The 25,174-nt window shown below is 42.1% G+C and overlaps 1 protein-coding gene across 3 annotated transcripts in view; it reads right to left on the bottom strand.

Annotated features, from left to right (window-relative positions):
* Window positions 1–25,174, bottom strand: part of FAM53A (family with sequence similarity 53 member A) — an 87,734-nt gene that overhangs the window by 48,076 nt on the left and 14,484 nt on the right. For 2 of the 3 annotated variants that reach the window (XM_069744900.1, XM_069744901.1), the window contains exon 2: window positions 6,407–6,632. In XM_069744900.1, coding sequence (XP_069601001.1) covers window positions 6,407–6,523 — 117 coding nt within the window. In that variant the 5' untranslated portion in view covers window positions 6,524–6,632. Of the gene's footprint in view, window positions 1–6,406; window positions 6,633–21,304; window positions 21,389–25,174 lie in introns of those variants that run through there. The other variant, XM_069744899.1, reaches the window with a different exon arrangement.

Genomic DNA, 25,174 nt, shown 5'->3' with positions numbered 1-25,174 from the left:
CACTGGTTGGTCAACCGGTCCAAGCCAAAATCAGAGGTTTTGATCAACTTGTCCTGTGAAAAGAAGTTATCACCTTATAGGTAAGTAGGGGGGGATACAACTGCTGGGACCCCCCACCAAAGAGAATGGGTCACATATCACTGATAGAAAGGGTTGGGAGTCGCTCAGCCGATAGCCATCTCCGCAGACTCTGGTGTACACGATAGTGCTCGTTCAGTTGAGTGTTCCAGTGTTCTCTATGAGAAAGCCACCGACTGACATGTCGGCCAGTGACTTATCTCAGGAGAACAATGCAATCAACATCTCTTCCGACCATTAGTCAGCCGGCAACCCCCTACACGAGACCATAGTCCAAGCTAGTTGATATTGGCCGGTTCAGATGTCTAATGTTTATGGGCAGCTTAAGGGACTGTCGAATGCTTTGCTCGGGGTCATCCGGCAGCACCATATAGGATGAATAGAGCGGTACTCCAATATATGTGCTGATAAAAGTGCCCCGATCGGCCAGTCGGTGCGCGTCCCAGTGGTCAGACCCTCACCAATGTACCGTGAGGATCTGTCATTACTTCTTTACACTGGACAACTACTTTAAGGCTTTCCTAAGATTTAAAGATGAAGCCCCCTATAGAACACATGTCTAAGAAAAAACTGCAAGTATGTAAAAGGATCCAGAAAACTCTCGATCTTGTGAGCATTACCACAAACATAAAGGCAAAAAAAATAACAAAAATCAACAACCTATGTAGTGCATGCAAGATAAACGCTGTAAAGATCGGCGGGACCACGGCTCAGCGTCATCACAACAGGCTGGGAGTTGTAGTTATGCAGCTAGGAAGAAACAGGTTGCACACTACGGTTTTAACAGAGGAAAAGCGCCGTAGCTAGAGGCAAAGGGTTTTTAACAGTAGGACTATTCAGAACATATAGGATCCTCCCTATACGTTCATAGCGTCTCCACCGCACCCATCATATCACCATCCTGCAGACTCCCGAAGGGCAAGGTCACTGCAGTGAGTGCTGTTAACCAGTTCAGAACCAAAGCAATGACAAGCGTTCAAGCTTGTATGGTGGGGTGTCGTAACAATAAATAAAACCGTTATAATAAGACGCTACTATTTCCAGTGTGTATAGCTTCACTTTTATTGAAGACGGGCTGGTACTACAAAGTAGCCAGGCATTTTCAGGACTTTTTTTGTTGCTTCCAAAATAATACTATGCATAATAATAATATGCAGTATTCATCCAGTTCACTCCCTAAGAGAACCTGCATAATACTGCAATGATTTGCTGATATAATACAGCTATACAAAACTCATTTCAGTATTAATTTCTATTGTTGGGCAGAGATGTCAATTTATATGTGGGCTCTACTGGCCATGTAATGACAAATTCTATACACTATTCATAAACTTATCTCTTTACAGTCCACATAATACTGCCATATAGTTTCTAAATAGCGCTATACAATACTTAATTCCAATCTTGGATTGAACATAGTGATCAGTGTAAATTAATGTTTTTCCGGCCTCCTAACCACCACAATACGCAGTAGCCACATAATTATCTCTGAACCCACATAATGGTACTGCCATATAGTTTCTACATAATATTGCAAATATATGCTCAAATAATACCGCCATACAACATTAATTTCAATCTTTTGGCGGGCAGAGTTATCAGTTTAAATGACCACTTATGTCATTCTCCTAATTCCACTAAATATAAAAATATGCAATCACCATTATAGTTCCAAATGTGCAGTATTCTTATAGTACTCGCTTGAAGAGCTCACATAATACTGCCATACAGTTTCCGAATCATCCCGCAATTCTAGAGTTAATTTCAACCTATTTTTGATTACAAGGTCCGACTGGGAAATGGAATGTTTTTCCGCTCTACTCACATGGGTCCAAAACTTGGCAACCCCCATAGGAAACGGGAACCCTGGGCAAGTGCCCAGCTTGCCACACCATGAACTGGCCCTAGTATACATGGACTCAAGCTTATTTTAGCAGAGGGTCCTCATTACTTACATCTAATAGCTAGAGGGTCATTTAGGGTGAGGGAGTCAGTTTGGGCAACACCACCGCAGAAGGCTAATTTCTGACTGATAAAGGGACTGTACAGAAGTTTACAAGTTTAAAGACGTCTGGACGATGTGATCTTGACAAGATACCAAGAAAAAAAAAAAAAAAAAAGAACTTGAAATGTCCCCAAATTTCATGTGCAAGTCAGACACACAGTGTTCCCATTTATTAAACGATCTCGTCTGATTATCTCAATAGACGTGACCTCATGGCATGGAGTCCAGGGAGCTCATCTCACCGGGTATTACTGAGCCTTCTAATCCTATCCACCTAAAAAAATTGCAATGACTTGTAAATTAGGTCACTTGAGATCATCAGCTTGCCAATAAATCCCTAAACTGATGCTACTTCAGGAAAAACAATGGGTGGGACCAGTTATAATTTATATATTATAAAAGCTGATTAGCATAGGACACCAACCAGGCAGAACCCAGAGACTTCACAGGTGGTTACGTTCCCGGCAAAAGCTGCACCCCTGGGCTAATGAGATAATGATCGCTGACTGAAAACTAGATGGGGGAAAAAAATAACTTATTTTCCCATAAAGATGAATGTTAAAGCAACGCTCCAGCCTTGGGTTATTGTAGATAAATCTTAAAAACGAGTGGGGAAAAAAAGACCTTGCTTCAGGGGCCACATCTGTAGTCCATGGCTGCTGGATTGGAGCATTACATACCACCTCCGACCTGATGAAATCCTTGGCGCCTCTTCTGATTTGTAGGCCCAGCGTGACATCATGTGCGCAGAGCATGAGATCGCAGTGAGCCTACTACTTGGAAGTGAAGCAAGTGAGTAGGAGATGGTTCATAGGTTTCCCATCCGATGGTCAAAGATGACTAAAATGGTCACTGGATGGGAGATCCAGGAACAGTCTCCGAGCTGCTGGAATCCACGGAACGTCTTCTGATTTGTAGGCCCAGCATGACATCATGTGTGCAGAGCATGAGATAACAGTGAGCCTACTACTTGGAAGTGAAGCAAGTGAGTAGGAGATGGTTTATAGGTTTCCCATACGATGGTCAAAGATGACTAAAATGGTCACTGGATTTGAGATCCAGGAACCGTCTCCGAGCTGCTAGAATCCACGGAACGTCTTCTGATTTGTACGCCAAGTGCGACGACTTGTATGCATGACACTGTACCGAGCCTACTATTCAAAAAAGAAGGTGGTCTCCCAACTGGTGGTCAGACTGTAAAGGGAGTTAGTGGACAATATTCTGCGCTGCCAACAGAATGGAGACGTATATCCCAGTAAGTACAGTAAGGTGGTGGTGGTTTATTTCAACGCGTTCCGAAGTATAGAACTTCTTCAGGAAAAACCACATGTATCATACATGTGGCTTTTCCTGAAGAAAAAGTTCTATTCTTCAAAACGCGTTGAAATAAACCACCACCTTACTGTTCCATACTGGGATATACGTCTCCATTCTGTTGGCAGAACGGAATATTGGCCACTAACTCCCTTTAAAGTCTGACGCCTGATGGTCGCTTGCTGACCCGTGGATCTGCTGCGGATGATTTTCTACTTTATATGCGTTTTTAACAGATTGAATAAGTGAGTTTAATCTGAGTGCTAAACTAACTATTTCTCGGATAAGACCATATTTGAGGTGATCTCTCCTACAGTTTCTTGGTTTACTGGTGGTCAGGGAATACGGACATGGCCTCTGGACAAAAGCTCTACAAACCGCCTCAAACCTGCTAGAATTACCAGGGTCTCTTCTGGTTTGTAGGCCCAGTGCAACGTTGTGGCGTGATGCATCCAAAACGTTTAACCTGGGCTCGGAAGCGATGTCAACGAGTAGTTGGTGGTTTGCAGGGCTAATAACCGATGGACACAATACTGATGTGGCTACTGGACGGGAGCCCTACGAATCACTTTCGACCTGCCGGATTCCCTCACGTGTCTTCTGATTTGTAGGCCCAGGGTGAAGTCATTCTTAAAGCATCAAGTATTCATGAGGAGGCAAGGATGCCAGTAAAAAGTAGGCAGCTCACAAGACTCGCGTCTAGCGATCACAGACCACCTTGACCGCTGGACAGAGATCCTGGAAATCAATTACCGTATATACTTGAGTATAAGCCGAGATTTTTAGCCCATTTTTTGGGGCTCAAAGTCCCCCTCTCGGCTTATACTCAAGTCATACCCAGGGGTCGGCAGGGGAGGGGGAGCGGGGGGCTGTCTAATTATTCTCACCTGCTCCTGGCACGATCACTGCAGGTCCTTGGTTCCCTGGCGCCGCAGCTTCTTCCTGTACTTAGCGGTCACATGGCACCGCTCATTACAGTAACGAATATGCGGCTCCACCTCCCATAGGGGTGGAGCCGCATATTCATTACTGTAATGAGCGGTAACGGTGACCGCTCGATACAGGAAGAAGCTGCGGAGGTGGGGAACCAGGGACCTGCAGGGATCGCGCCAGGAGCAGGTGAGTATAATGGGGAGCACGATAGTCACCTTTCCTCGTTCCGGTGCCGCTCAGTCTTCAGCATCTTCTGCAGTGACGCTCAGGTCAGAGGGCACGGTGACGTGGTTAGTGCGTGCCCTCGGCCTGAACGTCAGTGCAGAAGACGCTGAAGACGGAGCGGCACCGGAACGAGGAAAGGTGAATATAGCAAGTGCCTGGGGGCCTGAGCGACGAGAGGTGAGTATGTGATTTTTTTTTTTTATCGCAGCAACAGCAAATGGGGCAAGTGTCTGTATGGAGCATCTTATGGGGCCATAATTAACATTTGTGCAGCACTGTATGGGGCAAGTGTCTATATAGAGCATCTTATGGGGCCATAATTAACGTTTGTGCAGCACTGTATGGGGCAACTGTCTGTATGGAGCATCTTATGGGGCCATAATCAACGTTTGGGCAGCACTATATGGGGCAAATGTGTCTATGGAGCATCTTATGGGGCCATTATTAACCTTTATGCAGGATTATATGGGGCATATTTTAATATGGAGCATCTTATGGGGGCCATCATAAACTTTATGGAGCATTATATGGGGCTCTTGATTCAATGTCAATATTCAAAAACACTTAACCTACTGATGTCTCAATTAATTTTTACTTTTATTGGTATCTATTTTTACTTTTGACATTTACCGGTAGCTGCTGCATTTCCCACCCCAGGCTTATACTCGAGTCATTAAGTTTTCCCAGTTTTTTGTGGCAAAATTAGGGGGGTCGGCTTATACTCGGGTCAGCTTATACTTGAGTATATACGGTAGATTAAGTCTAATATATTCTTGTGTATATCATGGAAGATACTCGCAGAACAGTAGATGCTCAGGATCAAAAGACAATAATGCCGGATTCAGGAGAACAGAGGAATTTACACCAGGGAAATAAAATATTACTTATGGCAAGTGACAGGTTCTCTTTAACTTAAAGGATTAGTTTGAAAAACATCACCTATATTGACCATGCTAACTATGAATGCACAATTTACCTTAGTAATTTGCTAGAAAACTGACCTGCAAACCACTAAGTGTAGATATTTTGTACTGCTGTTACTTTCATTATCTTTTTTTATTACATTACATTTTAATGACTATGAAATCATCTGATGGGATCCTTCTAGTCAAGCCAAAATCCAGGACTGCTTCACTAATCCTAAACAATGCCTACTCACAAGAAGTTGTTTGCCGAGTTAGAAGTCTCAATTACTTCCACGATGGCCACACACTCACATACTCCCATAATGCAGTGTAGTCCATTGAAAAAGCACTAGCTCATTTACTTTATTAAGGGGCTGTCCTTTAATCCTTTAAGAACAAACCCGTTCCCTATGCCCAATAATGGCATACTGATATCAGAGGAAGGATCCCAAACTTAGGACTCGGCACTATGTACCATAAAAAGTCACAAAAAAAGCCAATGTGTTACTTTGATCTGAAGGTCTTCCTGGGAATCGCTCCAATTGGGAAAACTCAAGACACTCAACAAGACTTATTCGACAACCTTTTAGGGTCAGCTTCCGACTACGAAAATTGGTCAACTGTTTTCCAAAAAGTTTTACGTGTAATTTCAATGAGGAATATTTAACCCAAGAACACTACTCCCACCAAAACCAACAAATGGCCAGAAACATGGAAATTTTCCCATCTGGAAACTTCCAGTGACCACTTCAGAACACATAGCTATAGGTCAAGAAAAAGTAGTCAACACATCTGGAAGAACCATAAGCCAGGTAAGTACAAGAGAAAAACATAAAAAAATAAAAATAAATGAATGGCTTTAAAATATGTAAACATAAAAATGTTTAACACAACACTCATTGTGTAATATCTCTACGCGAAGACCCCCAAATAATACAAGACGTACCAGATTAATATTATACGTTTTGCAAGACAGGTCATCCAAGCTTTGGTTCTGCAGCTTCTCTGTGATTAGTGTCACCATGGTAGGCCCCACTTCCGCGGTTCTCAAGCCGACGAGCATTGATCCTCTTGAATTAATACTGTTCAGACATTTCCGTTGTTTCCAGACTCGGGCTTTTCTTGTAGAGCGTTGTTTAGTTCATTTTAGCGTTGAAAGTCATGGTTTTCATCTGCAAGAAGAGGAGGGAGCCGGTTACGGTCATGTGTTCAGTGTACGCTCATCGCGCCTCTCTAATTTTCTTATGACATTACAGAGAAAATTACAAGGAGATACGAGACATTTACAACTTTGTGGCCTCGGCAGTAATCACAGAATATGTGAAATGTGTCGAGTTTCACTCTGACAGCTGCCGAACGCCAGAAACACCCACACCCTACTGTAGCAAGAGGCCTCAATGAGAACGGAAAAATATATTCTCACAATTATGAAATGTAGGACAGCTAGCTGATGTTGACCAAGGATTAGATAGCCGTGATCCTCAGATATAGGGCTTCTTTGCTTTTTTATATTTTTTGGGGTATGTACAGTAAGATCGGAATAAGGAAAGGCAGCAAGGAGCTCTAAAAGGTTAGGAATTTTCAAAGTCAAACTGAAGGACTACCAAGGAGATGACCACCTTACCTTAGACTAGTAACACGGATTTCATTTTTCAATTTGGGCTTATTTATCAATTCTGTGATAGATAAGAATATATATAACGACAACTGGATATCTTCAATAGGGTCCCGAGTTTTAAAGTGGGTGGTTTGAGTCTGCTACTATGGGCTCATAACCGAGGACTCCCCTCCATAACATCCACATACATTGATAGAGCATGAAGACTGCAGTTATCTTCAGGAGACAACAAAGATGTGTTCCTAGAATGGGTGTTGCAGATGGACCCAAAAAGTCCCTTACGTGAAGACTAGAGTTGATAAAAACTATTTGCAAAAAGTTGGCCCATCGCACATCTCGGTCCTCGATGGTCACCAGTTGAGCACAAACCACCTCCTAACCTCCAGGATCTCCAATGACTCTTCTGATAAGAAGGTCTGGTGAGACTTCGTAGAAGTGTGACACCACTGGTCCTAATAATCAGAAGAGAAGCCAGGAATGCTGGAAGGTAGCATGAAGTTCCAGACCCTTGCAGATCGTTTTCTCAACTCTATTGAAGACCCATGTTGGCGATTTTGAATTGAGAACAACGATCTTCAAGTTTTGACACAGACAACCCTTTCAATCAGACGGCTCTACTATATTACTAAGGATAGTAGAGTCAACCTGGGCAAATGCTGTACGGCACCATCTATGTATGGTATCTCCATACGGAGTAGAGTTATGTAGCTATTCTGTGTTACCTGCAGAAAATTCTTAAAAATGTAACCGCCAAATCAAAAAATGAAATACGGTACACATGTGAAATAAAACTCCAACCATCAGGAAATCAATGCCACATCTGATAAAGTAGCTTTAGGTGCCACCTCTTTCAACACCGCAGTCTTTCATATTAAACTCACTCGTAAAATCCCATTTTGTGGGAAACTTTAAATTCAGAAGGCGCTGCACAAAGTAGACACAGTTCCCTGATGTGGTCTTGGACTTTTGAATGACTACATGAAACGTGAAGAAATGACACTTTCCAGCTATAATGAATGCCTGGCTACGATCCCACACAACCCACTCATCCCTACTGCTTAGAGGTGTCAGCGGCAAACGGATAATGGTAAACTTTTCCACTCTCACAAAACTTGGTAATGCCAGAATAAATTCCAAAATGGCACGTAGATAAAAAATAAAAAAAAAAACTTTTGCGTTTCGGAATTCTTTAAATATTTAACTTAAGATTCTATTTTATTTTCTCAATTTTATGGGGGGGCAATATTGCTCTCTACTCCCCATTTACAACTTTATATTTGTACTTTTTTTCACTACCTTTTTAAGACTATTATTCATTTTTCTTTTTTAAAAAAAAATGGATAAAAAGTTTTATTCGATATTTTTTTTAAGATCTCAATGTATACAGCAATAAAAAAGGAACGGTATTTAAAAACAATAGTCAATAAATCCATTAGGAAAAAAAAATGTATACAAATATAAATGCCAAAAAAGGAGGACCAGGGAATGGCGCTGTCTTTACCACCGAGAAAAATCAAGGTGCAGAAATTTAAGGCTGCTTGTAAGTAAAATTTTATTCAAAGCGATAAAAGAAAAATTTGCACATTTCTGAATGTGAATGATTCAACGAACCATATTAAAATTCCGCTAAGTATTTGCAAGAAGCGATTTACAAAGCCGCTTTTATAAATCCGAGAGTGATAAACCAATATGCAAACAATGGACTGTATTGCACAATATCCAAATGGCAGTAAAATTTGAAAAAGAAAAACATTTGCTTTTCAGGGTAATTTAACAGGTAAATCATATTTTTTTTTTTAGACTTCAATAAAAATTTGTTTTGACGTTTGTCAGATGTATGTACAATGGTGGAGATTCCTGAGGGCATAGTGTAACATTCAAATATACGAGGAAACCTGCTTAGAACCACAGCAAGAACCTGTATGGGAATAGACGTCTTCGCCATACCGGAGCCATTTGAAAGAGGACCACTAAATATATATATTTATATATATACACATACACTAGATGGTGGCCCGATTCTAACGTATCAGGTATTCTAGACTTTGTAGGTAGTATATAGCACAGGTACTATATTGCACAGTGACGTAGTATATAACACAACCGACGTAGTATATAACAGAGCTACGTAGTATGTAACGCAGCGTACGTAGAATATAGCAGAGCTACATAGTATATAACACAGCCACGTACTATAGAACATAGCCACGTAGTATATTACACAGCTACGTAGTGTATTGCAAAGGCACGTAGTATATTGGTCAGCCACGTATTATAGCAGATCCACGTAGTATATAACATAGCCACGTCATATATCGTAGTATATTGCACTGCCACATAGTATATAACAGAGCCACGTAGTATATTGCACAGTCGACGTAGTATATAACACAACCGACACAGCCACATAGTATATTGCACAGCTACGTAGTGTACAGCACAGAGCATGTAGTATGTTGCACAGTCACGTAGCATATTGGACAGTCACATAGTATATTGGACAGCTACATAGTATATAGCACAGAGATGTAGTATATAACAGAGCCCACGCAGTATATAGCAATGTAGGCACTATATGCGTGGTTAAAAAAGACTTTAAATAAAAAATAAACATATACTCACCTTCCGAAGTCCCCTTGAAGTCCTGGCGCCTGTGTGCGGTGCACGCGGCAGCTTCCGGTCCCAGGGTTGGTATGAGCGCAGGACCTGTGATGACGTCGCGGTCACATGACCGTGCCGTCATGGCAGGTCCTTCTCGCATAGCATCCTTGACATCGGAACCTGCCACTTGCACTGCCGAGGACAGCATGCGACGTCGGAGGGTGAGAATAATGTTTTTTTTATTATTATTATTATTTTTAACATTAGATCGTTTTACTATTGATATATATATATATATATATATACACATACATATATATAATTTTTTTTCCCTACCTGGTGTACATGCCTCCGCTCTGAATCTGGCACAATTTTTCTTTTTTTTCCCTGTGACTCTCTATGCCTGAGATATAACCTGCTCATTTCTATACAAAAATCTATTGTTTTAGCCAACTGGGAGTAGAACCTAAGAACATGCCCACAAAGATCACTTCAAGAGCCTGCCCAGTTGGCTATAGATATTAGACTTAGAGAGGGCCATATATCAGGAACTAAGGGTCGCAGGAAAAAAAAGAAAAACAGCATCGGATTCAGGAGAACTGCGGCGATAACACCAGGTAAAAAAAAAAATATATATCTGAAATATTTTTTAAAAATATGCATCATTTCCCCATAGTTTGTAAGCTTGCGAGCAGGGCCCTCACTCCTCCTGGTATCTGTTTTGAACTGTATTTCTGTTATGCTGTAATGTCTATTGTCTGTACAAGTCCCCTCTATAATTTGTAAAGCGCTGTGGAATATGTTGGCGCTATATAAATAAAAATTATTATTATTATTATTATCATTTCAGTCAATAATAATGGCTACAGAATGAAAATACCCGCACAAAGACAAATAAAATAGATTTCAGAGAATATATATCTCTGATAGATTTTTAGTATGGATCCTGACTGATCCCAACACTACAGTATTAATGGAGGCCTGAAGATCCTGCCATTTTTTGTCAGCAAGACTATTCACAGGCCCGTGTGACAAAGTGAACGACGCAAATGGGAAAAAAGCTATAGAAATAAAAAAACGAATCTAAAATTTTATTAATTGGAGAAATATTTTATTTCCCGGGTATTACTTTACACTGATGTGCCTTCTGCAGACGTTTAGTAGGCAGTATGTGATATAGCGATTCAATAAGAGCACCGCACTGTGTCAAGATTCGACTTGTTAGGCCCAAAGAGGTTTTTGAAGTCTAGCAAACATGGCTCCTTTTAAAAATAATAAAAAAAAATAAAAAATAAATCGACTCCACAACACCACCCCTGCCTACAGGTTGTTCGTGGAACTGCAGGTTCTACTGTTGAAAACATGGACAAATCTGTTTCTGGAAGAAAGTAGTAGACTGTACGCTTTTAACTGAGTGTTCCTTTAAAGCCAACTAAGGCCACGCAAGGGTATCAAGGTCAAGACCCTCAGAATATGCCAGCTTTTGGAATACATGTCCTCAATGAATGAGGAAGTCTGCTCGGAGCAGATCGCCGCGTCTAAAAATACTGCACAGAGCAGAGAGGAAGCCTGTTTAAAAGCCATCGTGAGTTCTACCATATATATGTATATACACCAGGGGTGTCAAACTGTATTCCTCGAGGGCTGCAAACAGGTCATGTTTTCAGGATTTCCTTGTACTGCACAGGTGATAATTTAATCACCAACTCATTATTTGTGTAGGTGATTAAATTATCACCTGTGCAGTACAAGGAAATCCTGAAAACATGACCTGTTTGCAGCCCTCGAGGAATGCAGTTTGACACCCCTGATATACACACATACACGTGTGAACGTCTGTGTGTGTGTACCTGTGTATGTATGTGTGTGTGTGTGTGTGTGTGTTGGGGTCTCAAATTGTTGCGCCACAGCAGTTGCTGCTGTCTTGATGCCCCTGTGAAGTCCAGCCATAGCCTGGGCTTTGTAGAAGATCATTCATTTGAAAATACGCTGAAATAATGAGAATATAGTAAAAGCAATCAGTTGATAGCAGGTTCAAATGCCCAAATGGGAGACTAAAACAAATAAATAAAATAAAAACAAAGCATAAAAATCTAAAATACCAAATCAACTTAGATTGTGAGCCCTCGCGGGCAGGGTCCTCTCTCCGCCTGTACCAGTTGTGACTTGTATTGTTCAAGAATTATTGTACTTGTTTTTATTATGTATACCCCTCCTCACATGTAAAGCACCATGGAATAAATGGCGCTATAATAATCTACTATATAATAATATAATATATATAATATATATATATATATATATATATATTTATATATATATCTATATCTATATATATATATATATCTATATATATATATATATCTATATATATATATATATATATATATATCTATATATATATATATATATAGATATATATATATATATATATATAGTATATTTTAGCTATATACTATGTGGATGCTATATACATAAATACATATTCTAGAATACCAGATGCGTTAGAATCGGGCCACCATCTAGTATATACATATACACATGCATGTATATAAACACTTTTTTACAAATTAAAAAAAAATATCTTGGCTGACACGTGTTTCGCTGCAGCAACGTCAGCAGATTGTTATAAAAAACAGAAGTGAAAGTTGCCCTCCCCTGCCCCATAGTCCTCCCCATTGTTGGAGAGTGGCAGGCGAGGACGGATATTACGCCCTGCAGTAAAGATTACTGAGTAACACGGGGGCAGGTGATTTTTGGCAGGTTCTCCCTTTGTCAGGAGCGGTTACCTGTCCAGACGTTTGGCTGACAGGGTAAATACGTCAAACAGATGGAGCATTGTACACACCGGATTATGGGAAAAGGGGGAGAGGGACAGGGGGAAAAAAATGGTTGAAGACAGATTGGGAATGTTCAGAACTATCTGAAAAAGTCTAAACTACTATTTTTATTTTTTTTTTACCATACTCCCTGTTTTGTATGACAAAAAAAAAAATTCTTTGCCAAGTAGAATACTTTTGGCCATTTTTAGTTTTTATTTTTTACCAGAAATTTGACATTAATGGTTTGAAAGGTGCAAATTTTACGCCTTTTTGCGTTTTTTTTTTTTTAACAATACGACAACTCCGCCTAGTTTTAGAAGTGTGTGGAGATTAGAAGTACGGAGGGGGGTTGGGGGGGGGAACGGACGAGAACGATCAACAAATTTGTCATAATTTATTCCACAAAAGTGGTGGCCTTGATTGGCGCACATTTCTGAAGTCGGTGAGCCGAAATCATTAAGAGACGCACGCCTCTCAACGAATTTGAGGCATCTTACGCTAAGCGAGGCCTTTATCAGTCTTCGTGGCAAAGATTCACATATTTACTAGAAAAAATAAAATGGCTGAAAGGGCAGATTTATCATCGTCGCTGTCTTTGTTGCCCATAGCAACCAATTATAGCGCAGCTTTCATTTCTCCGGACCTGGGTAAAAAAAAAATGAAAGCTGTGCTGTGATTGGTTGCTATGAGCAATAAAGTTTTTCTCCTACACTGAGAAGGCCCATAAAATAAAAATGGCGGGTTTCGCGATAACATACCATCGGCCTTTGAGACGAGCACCCCTAGCGTTATCTTAGGGGCTCCCACAGAGTGCAGAATGGCGACGTTGCACTTTTCCTGACGAAGGCGAAAATGAATGAGCAGAGTAATCTCTGAATACAGCTATCTACAATTTTATAACTTGGAAAATACCTGTGGGGGCATTTTTTTTTTCCCAAACACGCTAAATATGTCCTTACTTCATGTTATCCCCCAAGGAAAATTCTCTCACCATTTATCTTTATGACAGAGAGCGCGTTTACCACATATCAGGCTTTTTAGGCCCTATGTGCAGCACTAATAGGAAAGACAGTGTAACGCATCATGGCGCCTCGCGAAATGTAGCTCCCTAACTACCGGAATATCAGAATACAGTACAACCTAGTGCCTGTCGGGATATATGGCAGCACAGTGTTGTATAATACCGTACAGTGTAGTAGAGTGTGGTAGCGAACAATATTACCTCAGATTTATTAAGTGTAGCACAGTACGGCGCAGTATATTGAAGTATACTACTAACGTGTACTACAGAAAAAAGTAGTATAGAAAATCGTATAGGATACAGCCCTCCGTAACTCCCGGCGGCCCTCCGTAACTCCCGGCGGCCCTCCGTAACACCCGGCGGCCCTCCATAACACCCGGCGGCCCTCCATAACACCCGGCGGCCCTCCATAACACCCGGCGGCCCTCCATAATATACTATTTAGATGGTATTTTTTAGCATAGTATATAGAATAGTGTACTACTGTATAAAATTGTGCACCGTGCTGCACCGCCATTGGTTAGTGAGCACTGCAGCCTTGCAGTACTGGGGTCTTGGGTTCAAATCCCTCCAAGGACAACATCTGCAAGGAGTTTGTATGTTCTCCCCGTGTTTGCGTGGGTTTCCTCCCACTCTCCAAAGACATTGATATGGAATTAGATTGTGAGCCCCAATGGGGACAGTGATCATAATGAGTTGCGGAGTTCATGTCACTATGCGAGTAAAATAGTGTAAAATATAAATTTGTACTGCACTAGTCCGGCATCTGGTAGGCAGCATGGCATATTGGGTGTTTTGATGTTTACTAGATGTCGGCCACCAAAGTGAAGACTGCCCTGATCAGGCTGCCACGGAGGTCCGGATTGGAAGCCAGACCAGGGCAGCAGAAAGTACCGTAGTTTAGAATGGCGTAGTACAGATTAATGCCCCACTGGGCAGCCCAGTGGTCAGCACTGTTTATTTGCGGCGCTGGGGTCCTGGGTTCAAATCCCACTAAGGACAACAACTGCAAGGAGTTTGTAGGTTCTCCCCGTGTTTCCTCTTGGTTCTCTGGTTTCTTCCCACTTTTCACTGATAGGGAATTTAGATTGTGAATGGGGACAGCGATGATGGTGTCTGTAAAGTGCTGGGAAGATGATGGCGCTATATAAGAAATGCATAATAAATAATACTAAATAGTGTAATTTAGCTTAGTAAATAAACACTGTAGTACAGCATGGTGTAGGGTTTGGTAGTAAGTTAGAGGTCACCTATTTGACAGGATGCCATATGCATTCACAGTATTGGGTAACCACATGCAGATTTCTGGCATGCCAAACTTTTTGGATATGGCAAATCCACCAATGCCTTCACACTCACACAAAATTGTATAATGAAAACTAGTGTACTTTAGAATAGAGTAGTGAAGGAGAGTGTAACGTACATCAGTGTACGAGTAGGTTGCTTAGTATAGAAAAGTCCAATAAAGGGAGGTGTAGTACATCATAACATTAAATAGTAATGTATAGAATTGCCATACAGTATGATAGAATAGTGTTGTGTAGTATGATTTAATGTAGTATAACAGTGTTCTCCAGCCTTTCCTGTTAACATACGTTCAACTTAAAGAAACTAACCCAGGGCAGCCATAAAACAGGATCCAACAACAGGCTTGCCAGGTCTTTACCAGCAGAACGAGAGAAGAGGGGAAACTAAATCATGTGCCATCATCTCTTCTCTATTGGCAACAGAGTAATTGGGTCTTACAAGGTCAATTGGTGACATAAGTGACAAGAGGCACAAAGTACCTTATACCTCGCTGCCTCCTAATGAACTGGCTATTGAATAAGAAGCCAAGTGTTCTTTCCAAAAAAAGCCCAAATAAATTCATTTTGGACAGGAAAAGCGTCCTCCGGTGTCATACATCTACTTGTACCATTTTGGGTAGACGTCAACCGTAATCTCCCTAAATGTCACATCCTAATTTGCCCCTAAAGGTCAAAAAATAATGAACGGCCCGGGCCTGATATTTGTTTTTCCTCCATTTCTAAGACGAAAAGAGCGGGGTTGAGATCGGTCCGGCTTCCTCCTGTTATTGGAACATATTTTGGATTCATGACCTGCTATGTATACTACTACTGAATGGAATATTTCAGCACAGATTTGACACGTCGCTCTCAGCTCTGCAAGTCAGAACCACAAAGTAACTCGCGGGAAGATGAAGGGATCTCGAGTAAATATCTCATCCGGACTTCTACATGGAGGTGTAAAAAAAAAATGCTCCAACTTGGCTAAAGGCTTCGGAGTTTCAAATTTTTTTTATATAAATTTTTCTAAAATACTATTCAATTTCTCCAATTGTAGGGCGCTAGAGGACGTAAAACTATGCAAAAACTAAAACATAAATGAATATTTAAAAATATAAAAAAGGTACTTTCTAATTTTATGTAAAAAAAAAAAAAAATTATGGGAACAGTCAGGGTTACACCTGGAAACCTACTGATGTTCTACAGAGCTGAGGGTATGTTGAAATGCATCGCTCTAGGCTCAAAAGGTACAGCAAAACTCAACTGGGTCGGGCGATGATAGATTTTTGCTGCAAATTTTTAAGGATTTTGCAAGGAAGAGATGCAGACCGCTTATTTATGCAAAGCAGCCTAAAGACAAGCCCCCAGGGAACTCTGAGCCATGCCCCATGGAAAGAGCATAAAAATTAGAACTAAAAAAGGCCCATACCTATGGAAATTTATGGTGGATTTACCAAAAAAAAACCTCAGGAGAAGCAGGAATAGAATAAGTAAAACAGGCCACTTCTAATCTGGTGACTGGGTCCTCTTTCAAGGGGATCTTCTCTGTTTTTTGTAAAAGTTAGAAAAGACCTTGACTACATGTAAGAAGAACTCCGAGTGATTGCCATTGACAGAAGCCTCAATTTTGTCTAATACATCAGGTGGGCAAAATCTCATCCATCAGCGAAAGCTAAACACGCTGTTCCAGAAGCTTCATAGACCAACATCGAAATTAATCAAGGTCTTCAAGGAGATTAATTTATAATATCATTGAGATACCTTTAAATGACGTATTGTTAAGTTGTTATCTAAAGAACAGTAGACCAAAGGGCAATACATCAACATGGCTGGAGAGCAAGTCATACAATGGAATGTTCAGAGGGAAAGGAACTGTCAATTACACCGGGGGAATTCCGAATGACTCTGGAAACTAAGGACCGGTGACAAACACATGAGGATCTGCACATTGACCCTTGAAACAAATTTTCAGCTTAGGAGGATTACAGTACCTCCCGGTTTTGGGTGCTCTTCCGAAGGCTAACCAAGTAAGGACATTTTCATGCAATGATGCATCTCATCTGCCTGGTAGGATTTTCAATTTATGGTCAATTCTACACGCAATATATTTTTTTCTACTTTGGATTAAAAGGCCGTGTGACACTATCGAGTCTTTGAACTACCTGCAAGAACGAGGTTGGTTCTGGTTCTTGCGGAAGTATGTTAGGTATTTCTGAAATAACTTGCATCCAAGGGACTACTTCTAATAGTGGGCTTCAGAAAGCAGGAGTTTGCGGGTGTAGGCCATAGACCACTGAAGTCACTAAACTAGAGCAAGTCTTACTACAAGTAGCCATATAGCCCTTACCTTAGATATGGATCAAGGACTAAACTGGGCAACGTTGGGACCACTAAAAAGGAAATGGAGGCTTAACCTTCTAAGTTCTTCAGGACATGTCTTGATATCGTGGGCCTTTCTGTTGTGGTTAAGGCCCACCAATATATCCTCCTATCCTCTTGACTGGACCAGCCCAACCCCAGCCTTAGCAAGAGGAGTACTCCAGTCACAACTCAAAGTAGTCATGCTCAAGCTGGAGTCCACAGAAGTTGTCTGAAGACCACACACATTTTCTTACTGAACAGGAGAAACGAAAAGAACACCTGGATCATTCATATAGTTCTGTCCAAAAACGTCAAGAACGGCTTACACAAGGAATGGGCAAATAATGCGGATTTCACAAGCAGAATAAAAAGGTTTAAAGGCCAAACAGAAAATGTGGTAGACCTTAACAGGTAGTGCCAAAAATATTAAGTGGTTTCTAATCCAACATTGGTGTTCTGAAACCCTGTAAGCAGTTCTGAAGAGCCCAGTATAGAGCGGAGTATGGGTGTCCCATTAATTGTCTAAGGATCTGCCAAAAATGGCCAAGTGCCCTGTAGACACGTGTTCCTGGATTCTAGAACTCGGGGTGGTGGCAGTTCCCATCAATCAGTAAGTTGTCCCCTATCCTGTGGCTAAGGGAGAACATAAGATTTTGAGGAAAATATACCTTTAATAAATGACTCAAAAAGTTAGGCACAAGTTGCAGAACTTATTGGCCACATGGCACCTTGGATTTCTCCACCCTTGGCTAAAAGTGCCCAAAAGGCATATGCCATTCTAAAAAAAGACTTGGTGGCTGTAAAATTTGTGTTTTCAAACTTTTTATTAATAGTGTTAAACTATGGCCCTAGTTAAAGGGAGTCTGTCAGTACAAAGCGTCTGTTCAAGCATAGGAGCTCGGACAAACATTTCAGTGCACCTTCCCAGCCATTTGCTTTTCATCCTTCTCCCCTCACTCGTCTTCCTTGAGTGACAGCTTTGGTCTTACATTAGAATGGCAGAGATAGATGAAAGACAAGTAGGTAGAAAGGTTTGAACAGTCATTTTGTGCTGACAGACTCCACATTATGACATTATTACATGGGTCCGACAACCTGTTTAAAGACCAGAACGAAAAGCATCATGGAGAATATATTGGCCTGATAGTTCAGGCTGGGATGTTGTCCCGCTTTGTTACGGTGAATTTGGGCATAAAGGGGACCTGTCAACTCCCCTGACAATAAAATCTTGCATTCCCTAAAAAAAAAAATCCAAAAGAGTCTTTTCTTAAAACAATGCATTGTGCCATTCCTCTGTAATTCCTCCTGCAAATATATAGGACTACATTGATAACTGGGTGTTACCAACTGGAGGCGTGTCTCACCTCGTCCAATCAGTGCAGAATGTGTCCGACTATGTAGGGACACACCCCTTTCGACAAAGAAAAGCACCCAGTAGTCAATTTACTGACAAATTTCAAGGAGGAATAACGGAGGAACAGCCCAATTCAGAGTTCCAATAAAATGTTCCCCAGAACTGCATTTTCACGGAGAATATAAGTATTTACTAAAACAGACGTTTCAGGAGGACGGATAGGATTCCTTTAAGGCCAGATTCGCTGTCATAATGCAACAGAAGACCCCAGAATTTTTTTTTTGACTCACTGTCAATGCAGAAACTTTTTATTTCAGGGAAAATATAAGTATTTTCTAAAACCGACCTATCAGGAGAAATGATAATTTCTCTTTAAAAGCACGCCCACAACCAAAGTACAAGTTATAAACCAACCCAAAACATACAATTCTAAAATCATTAAAAAAAAAAAAAGTTTGAAATTTTATTCCAAATGTACGGTATTTCATAATGAAATTAAAAGTTCAGATTAACAAAGCAAAAAAAAAAAAGTAAATAAAAAAAATAAAATAAAAGCATTACAAAAAATACCAGAAAATCAGAAATTAAATCACTATTGTTTGGCATGAAGATGTGGGGTCATCATATGAATGATTTTACAGAGTTATGGCAAATCCTTCAGTAAGAAAGGAGGGGGATTGCAGGCAAATATCCAATTTTTTTAGCACACTTTTTTTTTTTTTTTACAAGGTGATACATAGGGCTCGATGCCATGCTCGTAAAATAAATGAAAAAAACGGTATTGGAAAAGGGGTAGATTTCATACAAACTAAGGATGTTAAAAAAAACAAATAAATAAATAAAAAATGACAACCAAATAGCAATGGAAAAAAATATATATATTAAAAAAAGTATATATATATATATTTTTTTTTTATTATTATTTTATTTTTTTTCCTCTTTTTTTTTTCCTTGGCACCCACAGTGTCATTTACTCTTAGGCAAAAAGCCAGAATAAGTTTAACAATACCCAACCAGCCTCTCGCCCCCCTCCTCCATCCATAAGTGCGAACACATGTCCCAACCTAACATGCTCCTGAAAAAACGTGGTCTCCATGCCGAACATGGATGAAATTAGAGCGCTCTTTAGTGAGCTCTTAATGTAAACAGTTTCCATTCTCCCCCCATTCCTTTATGTCGATCCATGGCTTCTGCTTTATATTAAACCTCCAAACATTCCCGCCCCCCCCCCCCCGGGGTATAATATACTATTTAAAAAGTCCTTTTTTTAATAATAAAAAAAAAACTGTGCCCCTTTAAAGCTGTTCAAAAACAGAGGATTCTATTTAAAAAAAAATAAAAAATATACATAAAAAAAAAAAAAAATTCTCAGCAATGACAAAAACTGCGAAATCACAGGGGCGTTAAAACCCCGAAAAAACAGCCTGAGGAAAGGCCGAGTTTGCTCAGCAATCGCAAAGCACTTATTAATGGCTGCCTGGGCAAATCAGCTCGGCTGTAGGAAAAGCACGCGGCCGACGGAAGCAGCTGTTGTTTTCGTGGCCGTCCTGAGGCCTAGAGGAAAAACTAAAAAAAAAACTAAAAAAAAAAAAAAAAATCCTACAAGCCACCCTAGACCTTCCTTCATGTCTTACAGGTTTTCTTTGCCATTGCCTCCGAGAGGTTGCTATTAATATACAGCATGGGAGCTGCGTACTGTCAATTTCATGATGTCACGTCTCACCCAGCATAACCCCTCTGTCGAATAAAAAAAAATAAAAAAAATCAGCTGCCGCTTGCATGTGCCTGCACCGAAATCCCCCCTCCTGGTGGCACAAGGTGGACAAAAAGTGTTATGACGAGGCCTGGAAGAAGAGGAGCAGCGCCACCACGGTACAGGAGCCTCCCAGCACACCGGGGGTTAAGCAGAGAGGGGATCGTGAATCCCTCGGAGTCTAGGTCGCCTAACTGGTTAACCGTTCCCAAGGCAATATTTTATTTTTTTGGTTTTTTTTGCCTTTTAATAGAAATCCTTCTGCTTCCTCCCACATCTCGACACAACGGCAGAGTGGAAAAAAAAAAAATTACAATTCTTGACTCTCGGCCCGAGCATGATCAAAAAAATTAAATAAAATTATATATAAATTAAAAAATAATAATAAAAAAATATATATATAAATAAAAAAAAATGAAAAAAATTACAAGCAATAGTCATCAAAAAAATTAAATAAAAATTATATATAAATTAAAAAATAATAATAAAAAAATATATATATAAATAAAAAAAATGAAAAAAATTACAAGCAATAGTCATCAAAAAATTAAATAAAAATTATATATAAATTAAAAAATAATAAAATATATATAAATAAAAAAATTTTTTAAAAAAATTACAAGCAATAGGGAACTACGGAAGAGGGTCCAAAATCGAAGCGCGTCAGCAGCTGGATGTCAAAATTTCGTGCTTTGACGCTCCTTGTATTTGCTCTGGTGATTGTTTTTTTTTTTTCGAGGGGTGACAGATTGCCAAAAAAAAATAATAAATAAATAAGAAAAAAAAGGGACTGGGGTAAAAAGGAGCTTTTTTTTCTTTTTTACACAATTAAATTCGACAGGCGCAGATAGAAACGCTACAGAAGGCGTGACGACGAGTTGATAGAGGGGGGGATAAAAGCACAAAATTTAGGAGCGGAGAAAGGAAGAGACAAGGGTTAAAGGAAGGGATAGGGGGTTTTTGTTGCAAGCACTAGGAGGGGTAGTCCATATAGTCTATGTCCAGGCTGTCTTGGTAGTAAGGTGTACCTGTGCAGCACGCTCGCCTTCCCCCGGCTGCTGCTTCCATGCATATGACCACACAGCCTCAGCACAGGGAACTAATAAAGAGCACTATTCACCAACACATGCCCCCTCCCCACCCGGCTCCAGGGACGCCCACCACCCACTCTGATTGGCCAACGACACTCCTACGTAACTTTGTTCTTTTTTTTGTTTTTTTTTTTTACTTTTCAAAAAACTTTATCGTTCCTAACAGAACAAGCATGAATCCATCATCCAGTTCAGGATGTGCATGCACGTTACTCAGCATTTGCAAGAGCGATCGCTGCAACAGGGAACAAGGGTTAAAAGGCAAAAAAAAATTCCTTTAATCCAGCATTTAATAGTCTCAGAACGACAATTTTCGAAAGTCCTAAAAAATGGGGAAAAATAGAGGGGCTGAGAATAATGTTGGCTCATTTAGGGTAGATACGTTTTTGTTTTAAGCGACTTTTTTTTAATATTATTATTCCATATAGTGTTGTAAAAAAAAAAAAAAAAAAAGATTCCCCCCCCAAAAAAAAAATTTTTCAAGTCAGAACGATTATGGCGATATCAAACTATTGTTTTGTGATTTTTTTACTTTTTTTTTTTCTACTTAAAAAAAATCGGAACTTTGTAAAGAAAAAAAAAATAGTTTTTTTTGCCGTCGTTTTCCAGGATCGCGATTTTTTTTATTGTTTTTTTTTTTTTTTTCGCATGCAGAGTTGTAGTTCTTTATTGATACCGTTTTGGGGTACATAGGACAATTTTTTTTTTTTTAACCATTTTAGTCATTTTAGGGTATTGTTCACACACGTCTGTTTTGTAACCATTAGACGGTTCAAAAATCACTTTTTCGTTAGAGTTTGTCAAACTGCAGACTTCTTTCCACCCTACAGATTATTAGGACCTTTCTGGGGATAATTTTGCTGCGGCTTTCCCCACCATTTTTTTTTATAGGAGGACAGATGAAAAAGAAGTGTGAACAGACCCTTACGGGACTTGGACCTGCGCTCAATCATGCGTATGATATACGGCCTCATTATTGCAGTATATAGTGCAAATCACCGAGTCCTAGGAAATGATACGGAACAAATGTCCTTTAATCCGGAATCTAATAAACCAGCATTATACGGCGTATTTTTTAAATATATATATATATATTTTATGTAGATGTATAAAAAGCTGGAGGCCGTCACATGTACACTATACGCTTCGCCTAAACTTTCTCACGGTCTCCTAGTCGGAATATCCCCTGGAGACGAGAAAGAAAATAGCGCGTCTGTCTATAAATATATCAACAGGACAGTATTAAAGCGCCACATGGTGGAAAGAGGAGAAGGGAGCGCCCGGCCACACTGCTCCATGTGCACCAGGCCATAAGGAGGCCATGAAAGATTTACTAGGAGGGAAGAGATCAAAAAATCACCAATGTGGAGGCAGATATGGCAACACTCGCAACGCTATAGGAGTCATACAGCACCGAGCAAGAGGGAATATACATACTGCCAACAGGATAGATACATATACAACGAGAGAGGGAAAGAAAGAGCTAAAGAAAAAGAGAAAAGGGAAAGGAGGAAGGGAGAGAGGAAGGGAGAGAGAGGAGGAAGGGAGAGAGAGGAGGAGGAAGGGAGAGAGAGGAAGGGAGAGAGAGGAGGAAGGGAGGGAGAGGAGAAAGGGAGAGAGAGAGGAGAAAGGGAGAGAGGAGGAGGAAGGGAGAGAGGGGAGGAAGGGAGAGAGGGGAGGAAGGGAGAGGGGAGGAAGGGAGAGAGGGGAGGAGGAAGGGAGAGAGAGGAGGAAGGGAGAGAGAGGAGGAAGGGAGAGAGAGGAGGAAGGGAGAGAGAGGAGGAAGGGAGAGAGAGGAGAAATGGAGAGAGAGAGGAGAAAGGGAGAGAGGAGGAAGGGAGAGAGAGGAGGAGGAAGGGAGAGAGAGGAAGGGAGAGAGAGGAGGAAGGAAGGGAGGGAGGGGAGGAAGGGAGAGAGAGGAGAAAGGGAGAGAGAGAGGAGAAAGGGAGAGAGGAGGAGGAAGGGAGAGAGAGGAGGAAGGGAGAGAGAGGAGGAAGGGAGAGAGGGGAGGAAGGGAGAGAGGGGAGGAGGAAGGGAGAGAGAGGAGGAAGGGAGAGAGAGGAGGAAGGGAGAGAGAGGAGGAAGGGAGAGAGAGGAGGAAGGGAGAGAGAGGAGGAAGGGAGAGAGAGGAGGAAGGGAGAGAGAGGAGGAAGGGAGAGAGAGGAGAAAGGGAGAGAGGAGGAGGAAGGGAGAGAGAGGAGGAAGGGAGAGAGGGGAGGAAGGGAGAGAGGGGAGGAAGGGAGAGAGGGGAGGAGGAAGGGAGAGAGAGGAGGAAGGGAGAGAGGAGGAGGAAGGGAGAGAGGAGGAGGAAGGGAGAGAGAGGAGAAAGGGAGAGAGGAGGAGAAAGGGAGAGAGGAGGAGGAAGGGAGAGAGAGGAGGAAGGGAGAGAGGGGAGGAAGGGAGAGAGGGGAGGAAGGGAGAGAGGGGAGGAGGAAGGGAGAGAGAGGAGGAAGGGAGAGAGGGGAGGAAGGGAGAGAGGGGAGGAAGGGAGAGAGTGGAGGAAGGGAGAGAGTGGAGGAAGGGAGAGAGGAGGAAGGGAGAGAGAGGAGGAAGGGAGAGAGAGGAGAAAGGGAGAGAGGGGAGGAAGGGAGAGAGGGGAGGAAGGGAGAGAGGGGAGGAAGGGAGAGAGGGGAGGAAGGGAGAGAGGGGAGAAAGGGAGAGAGGGGAGGAGGAAGGGAGAGAGGGGAGGAGGAAGGGAGAGAGGGGAGGAGGAAGGGAGAGAGAGGAGGAAGGGAGAGAGGGGAGGAAGGGAGAGAGGGGAGGAAGGGAGAGAGGGGAGGAAGGGAGAGAGGGGAGGAAGGGAGAGAGGGGAGGAAGGGAGAGAGGGGAGGAGGAAGGGAGAGAGGAGGAGGAAGGGAGAGAGAGGAGGAAGGGAGAGAGAGGAGGAAGGGAGAGAGGGGAGGAAGGGAGAGAGGGGAGGAAGGGAGAGAGGGGAGGAGGAAGGGAGAGAGTGGAGGAAGGGAGAGAGTGGAGGAAGGGAGAGAGGAGGAAGGGAGAGAGAGGAGGAAGGGAGAGAGAGGAGGAAGGGAGAGAGGGGAGGAAGGGAGAGAGGGGAGGAAGGGAGAGAGGGGAGGAAGGGAGAGAGGGGAGGAAGGGAGAGAGGGGAGAAAGGGAGAGAGGGGAGGAGGAAGGGAGAGAGGGGAGGAGGAAGGGAGAGAGGGGAGGAGGAAGGGAGAGAGAGGAGGAAGGGAGAGAGGGGAGGAAGGGAGAGAGGGGAGGAAGGGAGAGAGGGGAGGAAGGGAGAGAGGGGAGGAAGGGAGAGAGGGGAGGAGGAAGGGAGAGAGGAGGAGGAAGGGAGAGAGAGGAGGAAGGGAGAGAGAGGAGGAAGGGAGAGAGGGGAGGAAGGGAGAGAGGGGAGGAAGGGAGAGAGGGGAGGAGGAAGGGAGAGAGTGGAGGAAGGGAGAGAGTGGAGGAAGGGAGAGAGGAGGAAGGGAGAGAGAGGAGGAAGGGAGAGAGAGGAGGAAGGGAGAGAGAGGAGAAAGGGAGAGAGGGGAGGAAGGGAGAGAGGGGAGGAAGGGAGAGAGGGGAGGAAGGGAGAGAGGGGAGGAAGGGAGAGAGGGGAGGAAGGGAGAGAGGGGAGAAAGGGAGAGAGGGGAGGAGGAAGGGAGAGAGGGGAGGAGGAAGGGAGAGAGGAGGAGGAAGGGAGAGAGGGGAGGAAGGGAGAGAGGGGAGGAAGGGAGAGAGGGGAGGAAGGGAGAGAGGGGAGGAAGGGAGAGAGGGGAGGAAGGGAGAGAGGGGAGGAAGGGAGAGAGGGGAGGAAGGGAGAGAGGGGAGGAGGAAGGGAGAGAGGAGGAGGAAGGGAGAGAG

The sequence above is a fragment of the Ranitomeya imitator genome, chromosome 1 (assembly GCF_032444005.1).
Source record: "Ranitomeya imitator isolate aRanImi1 chromosome 1, aRanImi1.pri, whole genome shotgun sequence".
NCBI lineage: Eukaryota > Metazoa > Chordata > Amphibia > Anura > Dendrobatidae > Ranitomeya > Ranitomeya imitator.
The sequence above is the reverse complement of the archived record's forward strand: the minus strand, read 5'-3'. Positions and strand labels throughout refer to the sequence as shown.